At 37.4% G+C, this 25,232-nt stretch overlaps 2 protein-coding genes across 2 annotated transcripts; both read right to left on the bottom strand.

Moving 5' to 3' along the window:
• Positions 1 to 322: 322 nt before the first annotated feature.
• On the bottom strand, positions 323 to 14,178 carry hao1 (hydroxyacid oxidase (glycolate oxidase) 1). Its single transcript, XM_083545511.1, has 8 exons — positions 13,994 to 14,178; positions 10,154 to 10,305; positions 7,038 to 7,293; positions 5,461 to 5,636; positions 1,983 to 2,074; positions 1,398 to 1,556; positions 1,236 to 1,305; positions 323 to 1,101 (listed from the first exon to the last, which is right to left on the bottom strand). Exons 1-8 carry the CDS (start codon positions 14,152 to 14,154, stop codon positions 1,034 to 1,036), a joined length of 1,134 nt encoding a protein of 377 aa, XP_083401637.1. The 5' UTR covers positions 14,155 to 14,178; the 3' UTR covers positions 323 to 1,033.
• Positions 14,179 to 14,884: 706 nt separating this feature from the next.
• On the bottom strand, positions 14,885 to 24,870 carry tmx4 (thioredoxin-related transmembrane protein 4). The gene is made up of 8 exons (XM_083545517.1): positions 24,443 to 24,870; positions 23,936 to 24,051; positions 21,088 to 21,133; positions 20,308 to 20,436; positions 20,076 to 20,121; positions 19,329 to 19,430; positions 18,872 to 18,935; positions 14,885 to 17,853 (listed from the first exon to the last, which is right to left on the bottom strand). The coding sequence occupies exons 1-8, from the start codon at positions 24,622 to 24,624 to the stop codon at positions 17,627 to 17,629; spliced, it is 912 nt and encodes a 303-aa protein (XP_083401643.1). The 5' UTR covers positions 24,625 to 24,870; the 3' UTR covers positions 14,885 to 17,626.
• Between the last annotated feature and the right edge of the window lie 362 nt (positions 24,871 to 25,232).

Here is a 25,232-nt window from a genome sequence, read left to right on the forward strand (position 1 = left end):
GAGGTTCAAACAAAGTGCTAGGTGCTAATGAACAGAGTCCTGACAAAGTTTGTTTTCCTGCACCGAACCATGCATATAATGGCTTCATTCAGTAGCAGTGGCTTAGCCATGGAAAGAGCTAGTAAAGAAATCCCAAAGTGTTTGGGTGACCTTCCTGAACTTCATACAAACCCGTTTGCTTTGTGGGCCTAGTCAAGGTAGTTTACATATTCATGAGAGACATGCTGCAGCAACAGGGCAGAGATGGTTACATGTCATGAAGTTCCCTTAATGTTAACCAAAAACATGAAAAACAAATAAACAAGCGAATCAGAATGAGCAATGAGTGTAGGCTGGCAGTTTTAATAAAGTCAGGAATTAAGGACTATGTGACATCAAAGGACAGTACGATATACAAGAGCATTATTGAGATTAAAAACAAGAAAATACTGAAAATGACCTGACTAAATTAATTTCATTATTATTGTCACATAAGATCTCAAAACAAATACAAAAAAAATTACTCATTGCATGCCAGTAACGGTTGATATATTGCATATTCATTTGCTTGCTTACTTATATAACGTGATATAAATAACAAGTTCTAATGACTTTTATTATCTGTTTAATTTTTACAAACTCTTATTCTACAAACTTGTATTCTAGATTCTAGAATACAGTAATCCCCCGTTTATCGTGGTGGTTACATTTTAAAACCGCCCGCGATAAACAAAGAAGTTCGATAAACGGACGCCACCCCGAAAAAAATTCTTTTATTTTAATTTCTTTATTGTTTAAGCCATAAATCATCCTCTTACCCACATTAAACACACAGAAAACATTTGCAAGAATATAATAATTATATTTTTATTAATACATTCTATTACTTTTACATAAAACTCAATTCAAAGTTTTTTGGTCTATCGTGCTGTCCGCAAGAGACCAGGAAAATCAGTGAACAAATTAGTTATGTGGCAAATGCAATTCCACGATACATCGGGGGCACAAGATTCAAACCTGTACCTAGATTTTAACAACAACTTCAAGCAGGTCATCAGATCCTTGAGATTTGCTCAGATCTTCTCAAAATGGTCCTATTAATTTCCTCCAAAGATCGACATCCTAAAGAATGGCAACACAAATCATTTAAAAATTAAATATTGAATGTGACGCCCCAACAGTTTTCTTTTACTGTGTTAGTGTTTGCAATTACTCTTTGGATAAATGTACAGCCTGTACGATCTGGAAAGCAGTACCTGTAAGAGCTAATGAGAGGTGAAGTTCCTCTCGTAGCAATTCGAGCACATCGCTGACACCTTCCTCACCCTAATACCAGCAAAAGATATTATTTTGTGATCAAACTTGTAAAGTTAAAATTTTTTGTTTGGAAAAAGTTCAGCCGCAGTTCTTTGTCTCACCTCGCAGGCCAGGCCCCACAGAATGGGTCTTCCTATAAAAACAGCCTTTGCCCCCAGTGCCAGAGCCTTCAAAACATCTGTACCTGTCCGTACGCCTCCATCCAGGTAAACCTCTGCCCTGCCAGCCACTGCCTCCACGATCTCAGGCAAGGCATCAATCTGCTCTCACACACGGACACATTGCGTTGCACATTTAGTATGCACATTATGGCTTGCTTGGCCTATTCTTCCTTGCATTTTATTTTTGCATGCAGCACTACAAAATATGTCCCACAAAGACGTCAGAGCAATAAAAAAGACTTGTTTCCATAAACCTTTTGACATTTAATAAACAGTCTATGAAGGTTGCTATGATGAAATAAACAAATAACATAGCCAGTGGACAAAAATGCAGCATGAGAATTGTGTGATACCTACAATCAGAAGCTTTTAGTCACGCTGCAGTGTCACACCTTAAAGAACCAACACCCAGGCAACGCTAACTGAGATGTAATTTTCAGACCACAGATGTTTACTGAAGAGATAACATGCGGCTTGTGGATCTCTAAAGAATAAGCACTGTTTACTCTTTCGCTAGGCACTTACGGTGGCTGGGACACAGTCGAGCTGTCTTGCTCCGTGGTTTGACACAAGTATGCCATCAACGCCATGTTTCAGAGCTTCTCTGGCATCGTCGGCTGCAGCACAATTTCAGAATAAACAATATGTGGGAATTAGGTTAAACACATTTCTCTTTGCATAATATGTAAGGAATAAATGGGGTTTGCTGTTGTTGGAAGTTGGAGCGGGTAAAATAAGTATTGAACATGTCACAATTTTTCTCAGTCAATATATTTCTACAGGTGCTATTGACATGAAATTTGTAGGTAACAACCCATGCAATCCACACATACAAAGAAATCAAACCATATATATATATATATATATATATATATATATATATATATATATATATATATATATATATATATATATATATATATATATATCCATTAATTAGGGTATGTGTAATAATGTGAAATGACACAGGGAAAAAGTATTGAACATGATGTATTTAATACTTCATACAAAAGCCTTTGTTGGTAATGACAGCTTCAAGATGCCTCCTGTATGGAGAAACCAGTTGCATGCATTGCTCAGGTGTTATTTAGGCCCATTCTTCTACACAAACAGTTGTCAAATCTTCCTATAACCTTGTCTATGAACTCCGATCTTTAGTTCTTTCTATAGATTTTTAATTGGATTTAAATCAGGTGATCGGCTGGACCATTCTAGCAGCTTTTTTTTCTTTCTTTGAAACCAAGTGTTATTTTCCTTGGCTGTGTGTTTAGGATCACTGTCTTGCTGAAATGCCCCCCTCATTTCATCTTCATCTTTTGGAGGTGATGCATAGTTCCATTTGTCCTCCAAACATGGTGTGTATTATGGCATCCAAAGAGTTAAATTTTGGTCTCATCTGACTAAATTATATTCTCCCAGTATTTCACAGGCTTGTACAAATGTTGTGTAGCAAACTTTAAACAAGCTTTAACATGCTTTTTCTTCAGCAGTGGAGTCTTGCGTGGTGAGCGCACAGACAGGCCATGGCGGTTGAATGCATTACTTTGCATTTCTTTGAAACAATTGTACCTGCTAATTCCAGGTCTTTCTGAAGCCCTCCACAAGCGGTCCTTGGCTCTTGGACAACTCTTCTGATGTTCATTTCACCCCTCTGTCAGAAATCTTGCAAAGAGCACTTGGTCATGGCTGGTTTATAGTGAAATGTTCTTTCCACTTCTGGATTATGGCCCTGATAGTGCTCACTGGAACATTCAGAAGTTTAGAAATCCTTCTGTAACCAATGGCATCAATATGTTTTGCAGCAATAAGGTTGTAAAGGTCTTGAGAGCGCTCTTTGCTTTTACCCATTATGAGATGTTTCTTGTATGACACCTTGGTAATGGGACACCTTTATATAGGCCAATAGTTGGGATTGAACCAGCTGATATTAATTTGCACTGACAAGGGCAGGATTGCTTTCTAATTACTGATTGATTTCAGCCGGTGTCTTTCCATGCCTTTTTGCACCTCTCTTTCATCATGTGTTCAATACTGTTCCCTGTGTCATTTCAATTTATTACACATAACTTCATTTATACACATGTATGCTTAGATTTTTTTTGTATGTTTTTATAGGTCCTTACCAACATCTGCTTAAAATATGTCAATAGCACTTTTAGAAATATATTTTCTGAGAAATGTGATGTGTTCAATACTTGTTTTACCCACTCTGTGATGCGGAAGGTACTGTTACTGCCTTAAGTTGATTATTGTTATACCAATACACATGGACAATTATGGACTTCTTCCATAATTGTTACATAAAATCTCTTTACAGAAAGTTTTTGTATATCAATGATAATCAGAAATTCCAGTAATTTAATTAAAATTTGTAATTATTAAATAATTGATACATTTATAAATAATTTAAAAAAATAATTATAAATAATTATACATTGTCCTCATAGTAATGCAGGAATGTCTGGTCGGCGCTATCTTGTGTTATGTGTATTGTCTTGTGTTGTCTGTCTGTTTGTCTGTCTGTCTGCACATCCTGTCTGTATTGTTTTTCGTCTGCACTGTTTGCACTAGGTTGCACTCAATGCACTTTATGTAGCTTTGTGTTGTGTTGTAGCTCTATGTTGTTTTGTGTAGCACTAGGGTTCTGGAGGAATGTTGTCTTGTTTTTACTGTGTACTGTGTACCACTGTGTATAGTAGAAATGACAATAAAAGCCTCTTGACTTGACTTGACCAGAGCTGTTTCACCAATGAATTTAAGGTTAATTTCTCTACCATAAGCCGTCTCCAAAGGTTTTTTTTTTCCGGTAATTTGGTAGTACATTCAACTGGCCTCATAACCGCAGACCACGTGTAACCAGGATCTCCACATCCAGCATCTTCACCTCCAAGATTGTCTAAAACCAGCCACCTGGACAACTGCTGCAACAATCGGTTTGCATAACCAAAGAATTTCTGCTCAATCTGTCAAAAACTGTCACAGGGAAGTTCATTTGCATGCTTATTGTCCTCATCGGGGTCTCGACCTAACTGCAGTTCGTCGTTGTAACCGACTTGAGTGGGCAAATGCTCACATTCGATGGCGTCTGGAACTTTGGAAGGGTGTTCTCTTCACAGATGAATCCCAGTTTTCATTGTAAAGGGACAAGAGGCGTAAGGCAAATGGCGGTCACACCAGATACTGTCTCGTTTCCAACCCCCCAATACAGTAAAACTGCACATTTTAGAGTGGCCTTTTATTGTGGCCAGCCTAAGGCACACCTGTGCAATAATCATGCCGTCTAATCAGCATCTTGATCTGCCACACCTGTGAGTTGGATGGATTATCTCAGCAAAGGAGAAGTGTTTACTAACACAGATTTAAACAGATTTGTGAACAATTTCTTTAGAGAAATAGGCCTTTTGTTTACATAGAAAAAGACCTGAGCGGAACCTTTTAGTTCAGCTCATGAAAAATGGCGCAAAAACAAAAGTGTTGCGTTTATAATTTTGTTCAGTGTATAAGATATATAAAGCAGGCAATACAATTTTGTTATAAACTGTTAATACTTTCTTACATGCTGTGTTATAAATATCTGGGATTGTTTGGCATTAAAGAGTTTTGTGTCAGTGCTAAGCTTGTGGGCCATTGATAATGCCATTTCCCACAATGACTGCACTTTCTCTTTCCACATCATTCAAATTTCTTCTTCAGGTTCCAGGCTCAGTGAGATCTGAAAGTTAAAAGCTGATCTTGAAGAAAGATAAGAAGGGTTTAAGCCATATGGATGTCATTATATGTAGGAACTGCAAACTTCGCTTCATATGTTTCCTGCTATGAAAAAAGGTACACATTGCATTTAATTAACACACCCTTGCTGACACACTGCTAACATATCATTTGCGTTTTGATCGGATTATGCAAATCCCTTTGACAGCATATCAGTGGCTTGTTTCCAGAGACCAAAGGCCACAGATGGATGAGTGCAGACACTCTAATCACTCGTCCCAGCTGGAGCACTCACCTCTCAGAACTCCTTTAACAACCACAGGCAAGGAAGTGATTCTTTTTAGCCAAGCAATGTCCTCCCACTTCAGTGTGGGATCTATAGCCTGCGCCACATACACTGCCAGGCCGCTGTCCTCCCCGTAGCCCTCCTTTGATGAGAACGCTAAATCAGGCGTTTCAAAATTGGCCATCCTGAAAAAGAAAGAGTGAAAAAAAGAATTTCTAAATCACATTAATTTGCAGTGTTGTTTTTGGTCAGTGTTTAAAAAGCCAGGGTGGGAAATAAGCCAACTGGTAGCCCTGCTACTCAATAGCACCTTGTTGATGCTACTGCACACCTTAAAAAACACAGTAAAGCCTACAAATTCTGTATCATCTCGTTTGTGCTGGAAAAATTATTACTTTTGTGAAATATACAGTATGATTTCTGTAAAAAAAGTTCTATGAAAACTTTTAGCTTTTTCAGATTGCAATAAATTTACCGAGAAGTAAAGGACAGGAAGCCTTTGCTTTTTATCAGGCTGTTTTCTTTAGCCTAATGTAATGAGGGGTAGTAAAGATTAACCAGTTCCTATTAATCCCCATGAGCGACTTGCTAATCTACTGTAAGATGTGAGGGGTGTGTGGAGGGGGTTTGCTGTTTTCAGACGTCTAATTTCTGTTCCATAAATATGTCTGTTCTGGGACCACAGTTCAGTTATTCAAGAGAAACAAAGCAGTCTGTGTGGGGCCAAATTTTAGACTGATATCTTACAAGAATATTAACATTAGACACTTGCCTCTCATTAGATGTTAGTAGACATGCATGAACTGTAAGTGGTTCACGGAAAAGAAAAAAAAGCTTTGTGCATCATTCTTTGATTGCTGCACCAATGCTTGTAACCCTTAAAGAAACTGAGTAAAAAATTTCACCTTTGGTAACAGTATTGCTTTTTACAATGTTCCTGTGATGAAAATGCCAGATGAAACAATGAAAAATGTGTTTCCCTTTTAAATGTGCAACAGAGTTTGCACAAGTTTATTAGCATAGTATTACCAGATGCTCAAAATGTGGATACCTAATATCCATGGTACATTTATAGCATTTGGCAGACACCCTTCTATGAGTGACTTACAATTATTTCATTTATACAACGGAGCAGTTAAGGATTTAGAGCCTTATTCAAGGGCCTAGAAGTGGTCACTTGTTTGTCACAACCTTCCAAACAGAAGTCCATCATGGTGTTATTCCTTCTCCAAGAACACTGGCTTTGCCATAGAGATCGATTTATCAGTCATTTTCATAAAGTGGACAGTGAGTACTGTTAGATGTAATATCAGTAAGACACAAATAGCATTTCACTCATGTATTATCCTTGAATGAACACATACTCTGCTATAATTCCTTATTTTGAATGAGCACAAAATAAGACTGCAAAAGTTTTTCACAAAGGAAACAGATTGGATAACACATTTGCTAAATTCCTTTAACCGGTAGATTGGCCTGTGCACAGTGTGCCCTGCAGTAAGTACTCCATTTGTACGTTCACAAAAGCTTGTGAAACCCTGTACATGGCACACTAAAATGTTGCGCGTAGTCGTCTCCAATTTTACCTCAAATGAGAGGGCAGCTTGAAGCGATTGCGCACGTCATCACGCCGCTTGCCAAGATAAGGTGTGTCCACTGTGACAAAGATACCCTTATACCCTGCCTCTTCAGCCCTTCTGACCAAAGACTGAGTCAGCGCTCGATCTTTGTAAATGTAGAGCTGCATCCAGTGCACGCCGCCTGGGGCTGCTTCTGCTACTTCCTCGATGGTGGAGGTGGCCCAGGAGCTCAGCATCATACCCGTGGCAGCAGACACACAAGCTTCAAGAAAAAAAGAGTGAGAAGAAACAGTAAAACACAAGTAATAATTATCACTTGTTTAGCTTAAAGTAATGAAAAGCAGGCGATTAGTGCCCAAGTACTATAAACCATAATTACCAAATTTATACCAAAGTGTTAGCTCCTAAATTCAAAATAACACTTAGTGGCGATTGATGGAGATAGTATGAAAGGAACCCTATTGTCTTTGAGCAGTGTGTATAAATAAGAAACTGAGAAATCTGAACTGATTAAAAGACTGATGAAGCTGTAGTGCTTTGAAGATGCACCAGCAGCTATGTCCCACTGATGCCAATATCAGTCAAACTACATTGTGGGCATAGATGGGAATTAATGAAGCACAAATAATTTGTTACTGTACTTAAGTATATTTTTTCTGGTTAAAAAACTTTACTATTTTTCAGACAACTTTTTCACTGTGCAGCGCATTTCTGTTTGGCCATTTTTATTAAAAATAAATAAATATAAAAGAGGCGAAATTGAAACCTTCAATGCAACACACATTTATTCATGAGAGCCTTTCTTTACTCAGAGAAATAAATAAATAAATGAAACGACTGGAAAATAATTTTTAATCAGTAAACATTTGTTTTACTGATGTGCCAAGTCTGAAATCAAGCATCAAAATCCGCCATGATGCAAACATTCTGCAATTACCGTAATATCCGGACTATAAAGCGCACCCATATATAAGCCGCACCCACTGAATTTTACAAATATTTGTATTTTTAACATAAAAAAGCCTCAACTGTCTATAAGGCGCAGGCTACACTAATGTACTTTACACAGGCTTTAACGAAAGACACGTTACACACGGTGTAACGGGTGAAATATGTTGCGCTTCCTTTAGGAGCATATCGGTATTTTGGGAATAGCATGCCAGAAGCGAGCTCTCCCTTCACCCTGACTCAACGCGTTACAACGGCTTGTATCTAAACAGTAGCCGACCAAGAAAGTCATTGTTCACTGTCTTCTTCCTTTCACAACTATTTCTCTCGGGAGTTTATCTTTTGGCATCGTCGTGCGTTTAAAAATCACCCGATGGAAGTTTTTTCTCCCAAAGCCGTGCAGCTCAGAACACAGGTGAGGTGCGTTTTTTCGTTTCTGTTTGGAAATTTTATTGGTCTAATGTTATGGGGTTCAGTTTTTTGGCTTTAAGTTTGTGAAACCGGGAAAAACCTGTTGTTTAAGCCGCGGGGTTCAAAACGTGGGAAAAAAGTAGCGGCTTATAGTCCGAAAAATACGGTAACCCCCCTGGTGTCGACAAACGTACCGCCATGGTTTGTGGCATTTTTCCTCATAACGCCGAAACAAACTTAATTTACTGTCTTTTTTCATCTGACAGATAACAGCAATACATTATTCAAATCTGTAAAGGGTCTACTTTTATACACTCATAATAACAAAACGCTGTACTTGTATTGTCTCCTATAGTCCGTTTTGTCTAGTATAATCTAAGCTAAATGTATTGTTTTACTTATGTCTGTATTTTTGAGAGTCAACAACAGCTGGAACAAATTCATTGTGGTTGTCAACACACTTGGTCAATAAACCTGATTCTGATTCTGTGTTTTTGTCAAATAAAGAAAAGAGAGGGTGCGCTCTTTTTCATCTCTTTCTGTCATCTCTCTTCCCAGACACACAAATAAAACAACCTGAATCTCAGTGAAATGTGTAAAGCTTGTATTGTCTTGTTTTAAATTAACAAATTCAAATCGAAAACATATTTTCTGATTATGTAATCCGTATGAAAGTTAGAAGAGGTACAGTTTCTTCGGTATCACCTCATTAACCGTCTATGCGGAAACATAGCAAAGGTTCCGTTTGGTGTCCTGATGATTTACATAAATAAAAACAGAATAATTACTTTCAAACATTTAAAATAATATTTTGTCTTCATGCTTATGTTGAGTATGGTTTCATTAATAATAAACATATATTTGCGTGAAGTATTATATTTGTCAATGCCCATGTTGATTAGAGTATTAAAAACTTGAAAAGTATTAATTTAAGGTACATTTAGAACAGATAAAAAATGTGCGATTAAGTTGTGATTAATCGTGAGTTAACTCATGGCAATCACACGATTAATCCCGATTTAATATTAATATGAAGTGAGTCCGGTTATTAGCATAACATTAAACAGGTAGTAGTAATGGCTACTTTTTACTTAAGTAAATGTCAGAGCCCAAACTTCTTTAATTTAAAAAGATAGTCAGTACTTCAGCTTTTTACCATAGACTTTTAAAACATGAGTATCTGTACCTCCACTCAAGTGAAAGATTTGTGTACTTTTGCCACCTCTGATTGTGGGAAATGTAGGAACTCATTAATCATAGTGAAATGGCTGGAAGTACAGACACACTTGAGCCCCTGTTAATCAGACATTGTGTCTAAGATTGTTTTGTTGCAGTGTCATTGCAGAATTAGACCATGCAATATAATGAGAAAATCCATTTTAAGCCTAATATACAGTAAATAATACTAAATAAGTTGCATGCCTACCATACATTTCACAATGTCTTTTTATCCTCTAGACAGCTTTTTGGATCTTATTACAATATTTTCCCAATATTTACCAATATATGATTCTACTTCACATTTACATGTATTTTGTAAATATTGTGTAAGAGTAGCACTGACCTGTAGGTTATATAACTGTTACAACTTTGCCGTAACAGAGTTCATTGTATGAACTATTCACCCGTGATTTGTGTGATGTAAAGTTGCAGCGCCAACCGCAAAATCATGTCTAACACAGACCTAGAGCGCCACCACGTGGTGCATTACATGATTAAAATATGGAGTCCATTACTCAGTCCCCTCTAGCTGCATGTCTCACCCTTGGCAGTAGCAATCTCTCCTTCAGGATGAGCCATTCTCTGCATTGCAGTGGGTGCTACACACACAGGCATGCTCACACTCTGTCCCAGCACAGTTGTAGACATGTCCACCTGGGACACATCTTTAAGCACACGTGGAAGCAAGCGCCACCTACAACAGGAAAAAGAAAATACACTGATGATGAAGAGGTAGGGGGACATTAATCATTGATTCAGTGTAATTTGTCTCTCAGTACATAAACTGCCTACTTTGCACTACATCAGTTCCCTCATCAGGTCATTACTCCTTTTTTTGTTCATCTGGTCATTTTTCAAATCTATCACTTTTTTCCCAAGCCCTACAGCTACTGGCACAAACACACACTATCCCTATTTGTCTTCTTATTTTGTCATTCTTTCTTTTTCTCTACATTTTTTAAACATTAGTTACAGCTGACAATGCTATTTTTTCACTCGCCGACAATTTAAACTCTCGTACATTTCTTCTCTTGTCTAAATTACATTTTCCTTTCTTCTTTTTCTCGTCTTCATTCTTTCAATTCTTCCCTTATCTCACACCCTTCTTTTCTCATTTCACCTCACCCTTTCTAATCCTTTCTCTTCTGTTGTATTCCTCTTTTCACCTCTGCGCTTCTCATCTCCTTTTGTTGTCTTCTCCTCCTCTCACCTCATAAATTTCTCATCTCCTTCTCCTGTAATCTCTTCTTATTCTGTTTTCTTGTCATTTGCTACTCGTTTTTTATATCCTTCTCTATATTCCTCTACTTTTTTCCTTTTGTTCTCATATTAGTCTCCTATCCTTCACTTTACATCTCTTTCTCTTACCCTCATCTCCTCTTCTCCATCTCTGCATTGTCATCCCCTTTTCTTGTCTAGTCCTTCTCATCTTATTCTGTTCTTTTCCCACCTCTTTCTCCTCGTCTCTTCATCCTGGGTGGGGTCAAGCTGAATCTGCGGCCTTTGATGTGAATACTGAGAGCGAGTTGGAAATAAACCATGCATCTTTGTGAATCATGTAAATCAATGCCCACTGTCCTCTCCTATCTGTTTGTACTTTGTTCCTGTTTGACATTTTAGATGTTATATAAAGCAGGAACAAAGCTGTTTAAAGCAGACACATTAATGTGAAAAAACAGAGCACCAACACAGCGCTCTTAATTGTTGCCTGTCACTGTTAATAGCTGATGTAGTCAGGGTGATCTGGCCAGAGCTGACTAACTACTACTTAGCTACTTTAACTTTCCATAATCACTCCCTGGACCCTAAGCTTAATGGTTTGTTCCTGATTATACTATAAATAATGTAGCACAAGGTTTATGTGCATAATGCCAGGCTTTTTTGTTTTTGTTGACTCTGCTTTAGGACATTTCGGTCTCCTCAGTTCTGAATCTGAAGCACATCAAACTACCCACACAGGAGAGAAAAGCATGGAAACCTGGGGCAAAAGAACACTTTCTGACCTATGACATCTATACTGTATGTTAAGACTTATACAAGTAAATGTATATACACTATGGGGAGCCATATTTGGTTCTTCCCCAAACTGTTACTACAAAGTTGAGGTCACACAATTATATAGGATGCCTTTGGATGCAGTGGCAATACATTTTCCCTTGACTTGAAAAGGGGGACCTTGTTCCAGCATGACAATGCTTCTGTGCAGAAAGTCAGCTCCATGAAGATCTGGTTTGCATGGTTTGGAGTTAAAGATCTCGAGTGGTTTGCTGTAGCGTTCTGACCTCAACCAGATTAAACAACTTAGGGATGAATTGGAAAGGCTGATTGTTTCCCAGGCCTCCTCACCTTACATCAGTACCTGACTTTATTAACAACCGTCTGGCTAAATGAACACAAATCTCCATAAGCTCATTCTAGTTGAACATCAGCAAATAACAGCAAATAGATAAGATTTTTTGTCCATACAGTAGGAACTTCACTACACAGCATGGTAGAAGTGTATTTTTTGATAGATTACATGTAATATCTTTCCATCATAGGAAGTTTATGTGCATTGTAGCACTCATACACTGTAACTGGATTTTCAGAATATAACTTGTATACATTTCAAAGTAGCCCAGGTTATTGGTCTGTTATTAAATAATAATTTACCTGTTCTTTGCACAACTCAATTGAGTCACAGAGCTTTTGTTACTACCAAAATATCAAATTTATTTACAGTGTTATTTACAGTGGTGTGAAAAAGTGTTGCAGCTCCAATATAAGAAACAATATCAAATTGTTTATTAAGGCATGTGGAAAATAATTAACTTATACAGTGATGTGAAAAAGTGTTTCAGATCATCAAATTAATTTATATATTAGTAAAAGATAACACAAGTGAACACAACATGCAGTTTTTAAATGAAGGTTTTTATTTTTGAGGGAAAACAAAATCCAAAACTACATGGCCCTGTGTGAAAAAGTGTTTGCCCCTAAACCTAATAACTGGTTGGGCCACCCTTAGCAGCAACAACTGCGATCAAGCGTTTGCTATAACTTGCAACGAGTCTGTTACAGCGCTGTGGAGGATTTTATGAGAAATCTATGCAGAATTGTTGTAATTCAGCCACATTGGGGGGTTTTCACTCACAAACCGCATTTTTAAGGTCATGCCACAGTATCTCAATAGAATTCAGGTCAGGACTTTGACTAGGCCACTCCAAAGTCTTCATTTTGTTTTTCTTTGGCCATTCTGAGGTGGACTCACTGGTGTGTTTTGGATCATTTTCCTGCTGCAGCAAAACAGCTCCAGACCATCACACTACCACCACCATATTTTCCTGTTGGTATGATGTTCTTTTTCTGAAATGCGGAGTTACTTTTACGCCAGATGTAATGGGACACACACCTTCCAAAAAGTTCAACTTTTGTCTCGTCAGTTCACAGAGTATTTTCCCCAGTCTTGGGGAGCATAAAGATGTTTTTTGGCAAAACGGAGACGAGCCTTTATTTTCTTTTTGCTCAGCAGCGGTTTTCATCTTGGAACTCTGCCATGCAGACCATTTTTGCCAAGTCTCTTTCTTATGGTGGAGTCATGAACACTGACCTTAACTGAGGCAAGTGAGACCTGCAGTTTTTTGGATGTTGTTGTGGGGTCTTTTGTGACCTCTTGGATGAGTCGTCGCTGTGCTCTTGGGGTAATTTTGGTCGGCCGGCCACTCCTGGGAAGGTTCTCCGCTGTTCTCAGCTGAATTTCTTTGGATCTCAGGATGATGTCTAGTTTTTGGGGATCTTTTGGTCTATTTCACTTTGTTAGGCAGGTCCTATTTGAGAGATTCCTTGATTTGCGAACAGGGGTGGCAGTAATCAGGCCTGGGGGTGGCTGGAGAAATTGAACTCAGGTGTGATAAACCACAGTTTAAACAGCCATGTAGTTTTGGATTTTGTTTTCCCCCAATAATAAAAACCTTAATTTAAAAACTGCATGTTGTGTTCACTTGTGTTATATTTTACTAATATTTAAATTAGTTTGATGATCTGAAACATCAAATATACTGTATAAGTTAATTATTTTCCACATGCCTTAATAAACAATTTGATATTGTTTCTTATAATAGAGCTGCATTATCAAAATATAGTAACATTTTAATTGCTTTTATTTTGCTAAATAAAAAAAATTGTTAACTTAATTAATAGTTAACAAAATGGATATTTTGAAGTTATTCAAACTTACAGCATTTTTCAGATCTGAGAAATGACGATAAGTACACCTGCATTTTCACAAAACCATAAAAAAGATTTTCCACTTAACCAGAGATCATTCTGATTTTTTATCTTCAAAAAAGCACAATTATGTGATTTTTGTGTGCAAGCATTGTAGCCATTATACCAACTCATACCTTTTGAAAGCTGCAATATTTTCAGCAAGTGATTCCTGCTGATCTGCTCCAGAGAAATAATAATCAAATATCGCTTTGGGTAAGATTCTTTTGGCTCTGTGCTCAAAATCACTCACACACACAGGCTTGTCAGACATGTTTCCTGAGAGATGACCCTTCATCTGTCTCTCACTGTTCCCTGCTACATTTCCCCAAAATCAACAGCTTGCGTGTAAATAATTAACTCAAAAAACGTTGGTGTTTCACAACAAATGTTTATCTACTGAGGGCTGAAGTAGCTGTAGGGTGCTTAGCCTTTTAAAAATCTATATGCATGTACAGTGTATATAATGTATACATGTGCTCTAAACATTTTTTTTAATTAGTTAAAAATGGCACATGCTTCTTTGCAGTTGTGGCACATTGCAGTAGTGCCTTCACTTAAATCTTTATACAATAAAGACCATCTAGGGAATGAAGCCTTTACAAGTGAGGAAAGTGTGATTAAAATGAGTCATTCTTAATCAGGTTAATAGGCATATATTTTCCCATGAGGAAAGATTTCCCTCTGAGCACATGCTGCACCACATTGCTGTGTAGGTTCAAGGCTGTTAATATTCCTAGCGGTTTAGATTCTGCTCAACATATAGCCTCCTCTGCAGCTTTATGTAACAGTATTGCAGTGCTCTTCTCATCGCGCTATCCCACACATTATGAGGTCAGAGGACATTATCTAAACTTCCACTGAACTTTTAATCAAAGCAGAAACTATATAAATGTGTAACATGGATGATTTATAAGAGGGTTTTTCAGGTAATGACTTTTTGAGAAAAGTTTTAAAACATCTTGAACATGCATTATAATTTAACCAAAACACACACACACACACACAATGAACCATTGCACCACACATTGACCTGAATGTCTGTTTAATCGCTAAGATTCTCTGCAATGACATCAACATGTGTATGTTTGGTATAGTATAAAACATGACACTGGCATAGAATGTATGACAAAAACACGATTAACAGTTTATATACCAAATTTCAACAGTCAATAGTATCAAATGTTTACATCAGACTGCCACAGCGACACTCAAACATTGCATATATCTATGTCAACTAAACTCCTCCAGGATTACTGGAAAAAGTCGATGTAATTGATTAAGTGCTATCAAATTTGAAATCATATTCATGTTCATTGCTCTTGAAATAACGTGTATATATTTAGCAAAATTCGCACAAATAAAACAGCAGATGCTAATCCGATACACAAACATCCATAAAAACCCAACAAATACAAACACTATTTTTTAAGCTTTACTTATCCAATTGAAGAGGCCTGTGTAAAACATGAGACTACACTGCAATATAAACAGACCTGTAAAACACAACATACCTTTTTTTTTTTCTAAATTGGAGCTCCAAAATCGATCAGAATACTTCCTGTGCGAGTTATCACTCACAAATATGCCAAAAGAGCAGCATGAAAAATGGGAATGAGACAATTAACACATTAATCTGGAACGATTTGTGCAGGCGTTTTAAACTCTCCAGTATTAGGAACCCCTTCCACCAAGCCATGTCCCATACCACCTTTCACATGTTTGTGGGGCTCCCTCACCTTCTGTCAAATTCAATGGAGAATGTTTTGATTTCATTAATGTAAAAAAAAAAAAAAAAAAAAGAGCAATTGTATGTTTAACCTGACTAACATCAGTTAACTACAGTTATCAGGAATGCTGACAAAAACTTTTTTTTAGGTAGATTCAGTGTTAAATCTAATCATTTGTATGCTTTCCCTCAGGGGAACGTGCTTAAATATGGCAAAAATAAAATTAATGAATAATTATATCTAACTAATAATAAAAAAAAAATGTATAACTGCCAGACCGACTCCAATTACCAGGTACATGTGTTAGTGTAAACACACTAATGCTGCATACTGTTCTTATAGGACTTTTTTTGTTGAGAATATGCCTGTAGGATTTGGCTACTCCCCGAAAGCAAATCGGATTCAGAAAGATTTAGCTGAAAAATACGCCAAAAAAGTGTTCACATCATTTGATAAAATTCAGTATTATTGCAAAGCTCTTTTGTTGTTGCTGGTTTGGTGTAGTTCTGGTGATTATGGTGTACTAAATGTTACAATGAACTGTAATTGATCTAGAATAGCCTAGAAAAACAGAAATCTAGAGTTACTATGCATTGTTGGTAAGCTTTTTAAAGACATGCATAAGGGAGAGTCAGATTCTGCTAGTAAGGATTAAGCTCAACAGCAGCAAGATGTTTCTGACTGCACGGATAAGAATATTACAACACCATTTTACATTTGCCTGAAACCGGAAATGGGTAAAATACTTGGCTTCCTGTTGGTTCTAAAGACTTTCTTGCGATTTGCCTAAGCAGCAAGCTCAGTAAAAATCTAAATCGCACAAGCCTACTTGGAATAACAGTAAAGGTCTGACATCACCATTAAAAAATACTTTTGATTATTTCATTCTGATTGTTCAACTACATTGTTTTAATTTCAATTCATCAAATGCATTAAACCTATTTGGATAAGGACTCTATTCTCAACAGGTTCCATTTAAACCTCTGATTCCATTTTATAATACTTAAGCAACTAACTCATGAAACAACTCAGTAAGGATCATACAAAACCGCAATTCTTAATGTCATCCAAAAGGGTTTGTAAAGCACAATCAGAGGGTCTGTGATGTTCTAGTTTTATTACAATGGTGGAAACCAGCAGCCACCACTACCAAACAGTTTGCCTAGAAAATGATATCAGTAACAATCTAATAACAGTTACAATACACATGTACATGTTTAAATAATGTGCTCAAATCCTGGAATCCTGAAATCTGTTTAACAAATCTGTTGAGTTAAATGTTTCCTCGACTGCAAAAAAAAAAAAAGTGAAAACCCCTGATGTGGAACAATCCACTGCAATAATCTATAATTCACGATGATGATTCTCCTTACACTCAGAGTGCAGTTTGCATCAGATGCCTTCATTGACTTTCACTAAAATCGCTTTTACAAAGCAGTATTTTACCCTGGAATGTAAAAGCATGCACGCGCCACAAAAAAACCTAAACATTAAACATTTTTAATCAAAAACGGCGTAAAAACACGATTGCAGCAATAATTGTAAATGTACATCCAAATTGCAAAATACAAATATTAAACAAGTTTCTAAAGATTCATAGATAGATAGATAGATAGATAGATAGATAGATAGATAGATAGATAGATAGATAGATAGATAGATAGATAGATAGATAGATAATTTGCTGTGTAATAGATCCTTGGCAGATAACTTATGATAACTGTTAACCTATGTTGTTTGCAATAGCACCTTGGTCCTGGATAAACATTTTTTTTTCTTTTTCGTTTCACTGAGAACTGCACTGTATATGGTTGAAATAATAAAGCCTATTTGACTTGACAAAATAGTTTTGTTTATAAGCAAAAGATTTCTCGTAATTTATACACAAAAATACTGGAATACCTAGGTGGGCTTTGACAAAAACCAGAAAAACACAGAAAGAAGAAATGTGTTCAGCACTTACAGTGCTGCATTTAGCTTTGCTGTGGAGTTTCTGTATTTTGGTATGAAGGGCATTTCAGATTTCCAGCCTGTACAGTGTTATGTAGCTTCTGGACTATTTGAACCTTGAGGTTTCCTCTTCCTCATTGTAACTTGCGCACTGCCACCAGCTGCAGCTTCAGTGCCAGGGCTTCCTTCCTCTTCAGTGAACTCCTCCTCTCCACCAGACACCCTCTCACTCTCATTGTCCAAGTCAGATGTGTGCTTCTCCTCCGTCAAAGTGTCGTCTACTTCATCCTCAGAGACATCATCCTTCTGAAGTACAACTGGACAGACAGAAACAGTAGTGGTTAGAGCAAAAGGGTCAAACTGCAGAGGTGACAACACTGGGTTCGATCCCCGGGTTCGATCCCCGGTCAGGGAACTCTTAGTGCCGGTCCCAAGCCCGGATAAATGGGGAGGGTTGCGTTGGGAAGGGCATCCAGCGTAAAAACATGTGCCAAATCAAACATGTGGATGATCCGCTGTGGCGACCCCTAATGGGAGAAGCCGAAAGAAAGTTTATGACTTTGCAGAAACCCTGTGTGTGTGTGTGTGTGTGTGTGTGTGTGTGTGTGTGTGTGTGTGTGTGTATATATAAAGGTAGTATAATCCACTGTTCGAAGCAGTATTCAGGAGCAAAAACAAAATGGCCAACCACTTATCAGCAGTAAGATTTAGAAGGCCAAATTGAAATATCCAAAAAAGTAAATTTCTTGACTAATATGATTAACTGCTACCTAATTAACCGCTACAGAAGCCAAAAGTGTGGATACAGGTGTCTTTGATACACGGTGAGGGGAGTGTTATGGCTTGAGTTTGCATGGCTGCTTCTGGAAAGACTGATCCAAACTTCACTAATCTTTACTGATGATGTAACTTATGATGCAGCAGCAGAATGAATTCAGAGGTCTACAGAAACATTCTGTCTGCCAAATCATTGTGAAATCCATAAAAATCTAATTAAGAGGAACTTCAGACTGTAACACAAAGCACACTGACAACACAACAGTCATCAGAGGGGAAAACTGAATGGTTTTAGACTGGCTAAGTCAATCTTACAAAGGTGCCAGTGGCATAACCAGCATGTGCCAGCAAAATAATATTAAAATCAACAGTGGTTGGGTTTTTAGCATAAGATGTTGATAGACCCAGAAGAGAGCCTGCTTTTGGACTCATTTGACAATATAAATTTTACAAAAAAAATCCAAAAATGGATACAGCTGTACCAAGATAGGAAAAGTAGTCCCCTGCAAGCATACCATTAATTTTAACATATGGTGCAAATTATATTATCCACCTTACCAGACTTATCCTCTTTGTACTTTGGCCGTGATGGGCAAATGCAGTCTGCGATCAGCACCAGCATCTGTTAGAAATGCAGAGAACATTTAGGAGTACTGGCAAAAGTTCTTTCTACAATGTAAGACTCCAGTTCCACCCACTTTATTCCCAATCGTGCAATACAATAGATAATGATTACACAACCAAGAGTTGTATAACACTCTTGCTGAACACCTTTATTTTCTTACATAATTCCTAATGTCGCCAGTCATTATCTTTTAGCTAGGGGTGATAGAACGATCATAGAACGGTACATTCTTCCTAACATAAATGTAGACGGGAACAAAAGAAACTTTTAAAAGGGTTCTTGTAAGGACCTGTGGAAAAGTTATGCATGAAAAACCGTCACTAAACAATAGGACCACGCACCATAACCATTTTTATTTCACAAAGCTTAATTTCGGTAGTTTTAACTTACCAGGCCGAGGAGAAGGCCCAGGAACAGCGTGATGATGGCAAAGATTACATAAGAGCCCCAAGACGGAATCCCAATAGTGTTTGTTAGGTAGGTGTGTATTTGCTGGATTAGGGGGAAAAAAAAAAAACAATATACCAAAGATGATTTTCTGGCACAAAAAGGGTTTGTAAATTGAAATTTATCCCACAGCACTGTGGTACATGATTCCCAAATCTTGTAGAAAACTCTGGCAGCAACTATCACACTAGTACCAACTGCAATATAAATGTGACAAGTTTATATTAATATGATGTGCTAAATCTAACATGCTTTTTTCCCCCTATATTAATCTTTTTTTCACACAGCATTGCCGAGTTAATGCTCTACGTAAAACATAAAATATATCCAATCCAATTAAACATGTTTCTTGAATATGTATTTTAAAAAAAAAGGAGCTACAGTCAGGTGTTCCTTTTTGCTTTTCACATTGGGATGGTTTAAGGACATTGAACTTTGTAGTTTCAATGACTGTTATAGGAATGAATTTGTCTAGCAGATGGTCTGTGACATGTATGTATAAATGCATAAATGAATGCATGAATGCATACGTACACTTAAAATCTAATCAAACTGCTGCAACAGTTCAGGGGATGATGTTATAGGAAAAGAAACAACTTTGCAGTGATCTGCATTGCACAAAATTTTTCCCCTTACAACAGCATATTTGATGTTCTTTTTTTTTTTCTTTACGTTATATAAACATCCTACCCGAATCCACACAGAGAGCCGGAACAGACCAGCCATGCCCGACATCCTGAATAAAACAAACAAAACAAAAACATCCACAATATCGCTATAAAAAGGTAAAAAGAGCAGGAATGTTTAAATAAATACAATAAATAAAATACATCTCTGTTTTGTTCAATCAGTACACTGAGACCCTCTGAATGCTAAAAAATATCTAACATAAGATATGCACAAAGGGATGTGTGTGCTTTACAAGATGGATGATGGCGATTTCCATCCTGGCAATGGCTCTACGGCTTCCCACTTCTTTTGAATGACGTAAGCTTGGATATCGTCAATGGTCCTTGATGACATGTATCTTCTGAAACTTCCATCTTTTGCACTGCAACAGACAGGAAATGAACACTTGTTCACAGACTGTAAAACAAGGTGTGATTATAATCCATAGAGAGCCAGTCAAGCTGATATAAACCGAAAACAAAGCAGGCTGATGAGTGATCGCTCTCCCTAAGGAGAGTGAGCCAATAGTGTATTTTTTATACACTCAACGCATTGTGTGCTACCTGACAATTTCTTCCATTTAACAAATAAATGTAAGTTAGTTTAATCGTTACTTCCTGTATTAAAACTGCAAGAAACTAAAGACTGAGTGCTACATAATACACATTCAGAGAAAATTCAAGGCTCTGTTCCAAACCACATATTGCACACTAATTTTTATAGATGTAACAAATAATTATATGTAATTCTGTGCCAGCTGTTTTTATTTGGTCTAGTAGTGTACATGCTGTGGCACACACTCTTTTACCTCATAGACCAAAACACTTAAGGACTCTCTCTGCTGCATTATATTAACTTACATTACCTAATAAAGTATTTATAGTAAATCCTACACACTAAAACATACGTTATTTGAAACGAAACATTACCAAATCAGGTTGTTTTCTTTTAAAGCACTTTTTCAATTTAAGCAAAAGGGCTTTGTATTGTCAGCATCATACATCATTAAAAACGGCGATCTCTGTAGACTTACTGAAAGATAGTCGGTAGTGAGGTGACCAGAAACCGCCCACTCAGGCCTGCAGACAAGAACACCACAGGGCAGGAGAGAGACAGAGACAGAGAGAATTATTACAAAAATATATATATATATATATATATATATATATATATATATATATATATATATATATATATATATATATATATAGCAGCTGCAGCATCCACAGGCTCATCTCCTGAGTGTGGGAGTTTCGTACTGCTTCAATGGAAAAACCGTAATACGAGTAAAGTAACTCAGATTTTTGATAGTGAACTGAAGCAGCGCTTTCATTTTCACCAAACAGCTGAGGTCTCTGCAGACATTCATCTTATAAAAGCAGTGTGTTCGAGGCAGCTTTAAGAGTCACAATAAGTCACCTTTTCTCTTTCACACCTCAAAATGTGCACACGGGTGTTCCTCTGGATTTCTTACTGGTATTATAATGGTTGAGCTACAACAAAGAATGAACAACGAAGTGTGCTGTTGCAAGAAAATAATTAGTGCGATACTGCCTATGTTTCAATATATTAGCTACACAAGACTTCTTGTATACAAAAAGCTTCACAATATAAACATTTACACTGTGTTTATCTTGTTAAATAGCAACACATTTTACTTAGTTATTTGGACTTTATGATTATAAGAAGCATTTGCAATAGAAGACAGGATGAATTGTGTGTTACTATAGGAACAATAATTTATTATAATAAGGGTGTTAGAAACCTCCAGGCAGCCGACAATACTGCCAGAGCCGTGCGGTGAGAAAGAAGATTTTTATCAACGCCTTCTGAGTAACCGGATTCAAGAATTCTCCGGCACCGTGGTAAAATAATCAATTATTTGAACACAGAATAATCTATACTGTATAATCAGGGTGAGATCTACATTTTTTTGCCTTTGGTTTTTAAGTCTAAAGCAAAACAACCATCATTGGGCTGCTGTTACGAATTTGTATGCCACCTTCCATGTCCTTCCCCAATGTCCCCCGCTGCTCCTCCCCCAGGTTAGTATTTACCAAGGTTATTCAGTGTCATTTTGATCGAATGGTTTTAACATGCAGTTGACCTGAGCTTTCTATTTTAAAGACACACACACACACACACACACACACACACACACACACACACACACACACACACACACACACACACACACACACACACACACACACACACACACACACACAGATAAGTAGACCACAATGTCTAACCGACCAAATAAGCCTCAAAATAACAATCAGATTAGCATAGTAATGTAAGGTTTGTAATACACTAATGAGCTCAACTAATAAGGCCCATAATGAGAGGACCAAAATAAGCCCATAACCATCCCAACAATAATGCTCAATATATTTTGCGTGTCTGTTTTCAACAAAGATGACCTACAAACAATACAGAGTAATTTTGAAAAAGGATAAAATTAGTCACAGAAGTGGGTGACAGAGAAACCTTGTAACTTCACACAACCTGCAGTTGTTACTATGTTGCTTAATGAATTCAATCAATGGAGAGCAAAAAAAAAAAAAAAGAAAAGAAACGGAAAAAAAAAAAGAATATTGAGGAGTTCACATGACAAACCACAGAAGGCAGTCTGACAAATAAAAGAAAGATTATTGTGGCAAAAATCAACCTGCAAAACGTAAACGTATAAAAATAAAAGCCAATTCCGCATGCTTTTAATAATAAGGCCATCACAAGGTCCTGCAAAAAAAAATAATGATTATATTACAGCTATTGATTATTGAGGATGATCTTATGCAATCCTAAACATAGAGTTACAACAGTACACTAGGATAAGCCTGAACAATATGATATAGATTTTGTTTTAGAAACAGATGTTTCACTTCTTTTTTTTTTTTTTCTTTTTTAGATATTTTTTCCGGCCATAAACTATAAATCTCTTAATGGAGTGGCACATATTGTGCATTGTTCACAAAACCACATATTGCAATAGTGTATCATCAAGACATGAAGTATTGTGATATATAAGTAAAGGAGTTTTTAATTGAGCAAAGAATAAAATGTCAACATAAAGCAGCAAGCAATATAAGTTCATAAGAAATAGCATTCCAATGTTAAATATGATTTAATGCATAAATAAAACAGCATTTTTGTATTAAATATGACAATGCGCAAATATGACTTGTGTTCCCTTGTTTTAATGTCTTTTCACAAAAAAATTATATGCTGGGCATTTTAAAGTTAGATTGTTATTATTTATAATAAGGTGTCAGAAGGTTTTTCATAGCAACAAAGTTTTTAGGCTTGAAATTAATTTCGGCATGAGTAAGTCTTATGTTCACAGAAACTTAAGCATGAGGATGACTGCTGATACTATTTACATGTATCCTTAATAGAGTCATTTGTAGCTAAGGCTTGAAATAAATAACCACCATGTCACCCCAGTGGCTCAGTAAGTCAGAACTTTGTATGACTGTCTGTGGAACAAAAACTGTCATGTAAACACATCTCCATTACTTTGGTATCTCATGGCCACAACATGATATTCTGTGCCAGTGCCACACTCAAGTCAAGTCAAGTCAAGAAGCTTTTATTGTCTTTTCAACCATGTATAGCTGACGAAGTACACAGTGAAATCATCATCGTGTGGGTTTAAAATATTAACCATTGACCTCAAATTATGAATTTCATAAAACATAACCCTCGGATCACTACGGCAACATGAAGCATGTCCCATTTACACAGAGTATAAAAGAGTTAATGGGGCCAATCTGGCAACCTCAGTCACAGTTCAGTGACAGGACTGAAACTCCAGAGGCCTGTCCTCTTACCCTGCTATAAGCCTGCTTGCAAACCCGAAAGGTAATGAAATGACAAACCTGGTTGTTGTGTGACATCAACATTTCCCACAAAGATTCCAAGACTTTGGCTCAGTTTGGCGAAAGCCTCCCAGTCCGCCTGAATGTGCTGACATGCTGGACACCACGGGGCGTAGCTGAGGGCAAACAAAACAGCCCTGTTACCACCAGCTGCCAATGTTCTCACATTAAACCAGAAAGCAGTGTGCACAATTATACAATAATACCCTCAGAAAGATGAGACAATAGCCCTAGCTATAACATGCACACATGGGATTTATAGTAACTAGCACGGTATGCTAGCTCATGCATGTGAAGTGCTTGCACGAATGCAATAATATTTGCAGTAAAATGGATCAGTGACAATATGACAAACTACAGCACTTCCGCTCTGTGGATGTAAAATTAAAAACCGTGCCACCGTGGGCGTGTCGTGCCAAAAACTAAAACGATCCATGATTAAACCTGTGCTGTCAGGCTAATACTGATTAATACTGATAATCAATAAGCAATGATAACCCTACTCACAATTTTAACATCCACTCGCCCTCCAGAATAAGGGTCCAGTTGGCATCAGCGACTGTCAGCACGCTGCTCTCGGGCTGGGCGCGGACATTTTGGAGCTGCGCTGTTAAAACAGTTAAAACCGAACCGAACCAAAACATATTTCCTAAAAGCTTCAGCTGCCGTGAACGCCCTCGCCCCGCCATATTGCCAGCACATATGCTTGTATGATTGTCAAAGACCTGAAATGCCTCGCCCTCCTTTTTTTTTTAAGGTAGACCCTAGGGTCAGTATTAACGCGCCTTGTGCAAATTTCTGGTTACTTTGGAACTCAATGTGGTGCTATCGGGTTGGTTGTAATAGTTCCCATGTCGTTTGGCATCAGAATGTCCCGCCTAAGCTTTAGCAAACGCGCCACTTTCAGTTTAAATCCTCCAGTTGTGTTTGTGAGCCACACCCCCGCTCGCTGCTGATTGGCTAGGACACAATATTGACGGTCCTTATTATTACCCTAATAAAATATCTACTGTATCTAGTACAGTGTTTGAATGGAGTCAAGTGTTATGGGTGGGTCTCCAGTTGTGTAACTAAAATAATCTTGGGGACCCCACCCCCAAGTCTATTTATTACTTGTCATGGGGAATGCCTAATATTGAACACCTTCACCACAGCAGATGTCTGTGCAGAGCTCACAACATTATCAAGGACTCTTTACATCCCAGTCATAAACTGTTTTACCTCCTTCCATCACGAAGGAGATACAGGAACTTACGCACCAGAACCAGCAGGTTCAGGGACAGCTTTTTTCCATCCA

This window comes from Silurus aristotelis (assembly GCF_946808225.1).
Source record: "Silurus aristotelis genome assembly, chromosome: 6".
NCBI lineage: Eukaryota > Metazoa > Chordata > Actinopteri > Siluriformes > Siluridae > Silurus > Silurus aristotelis.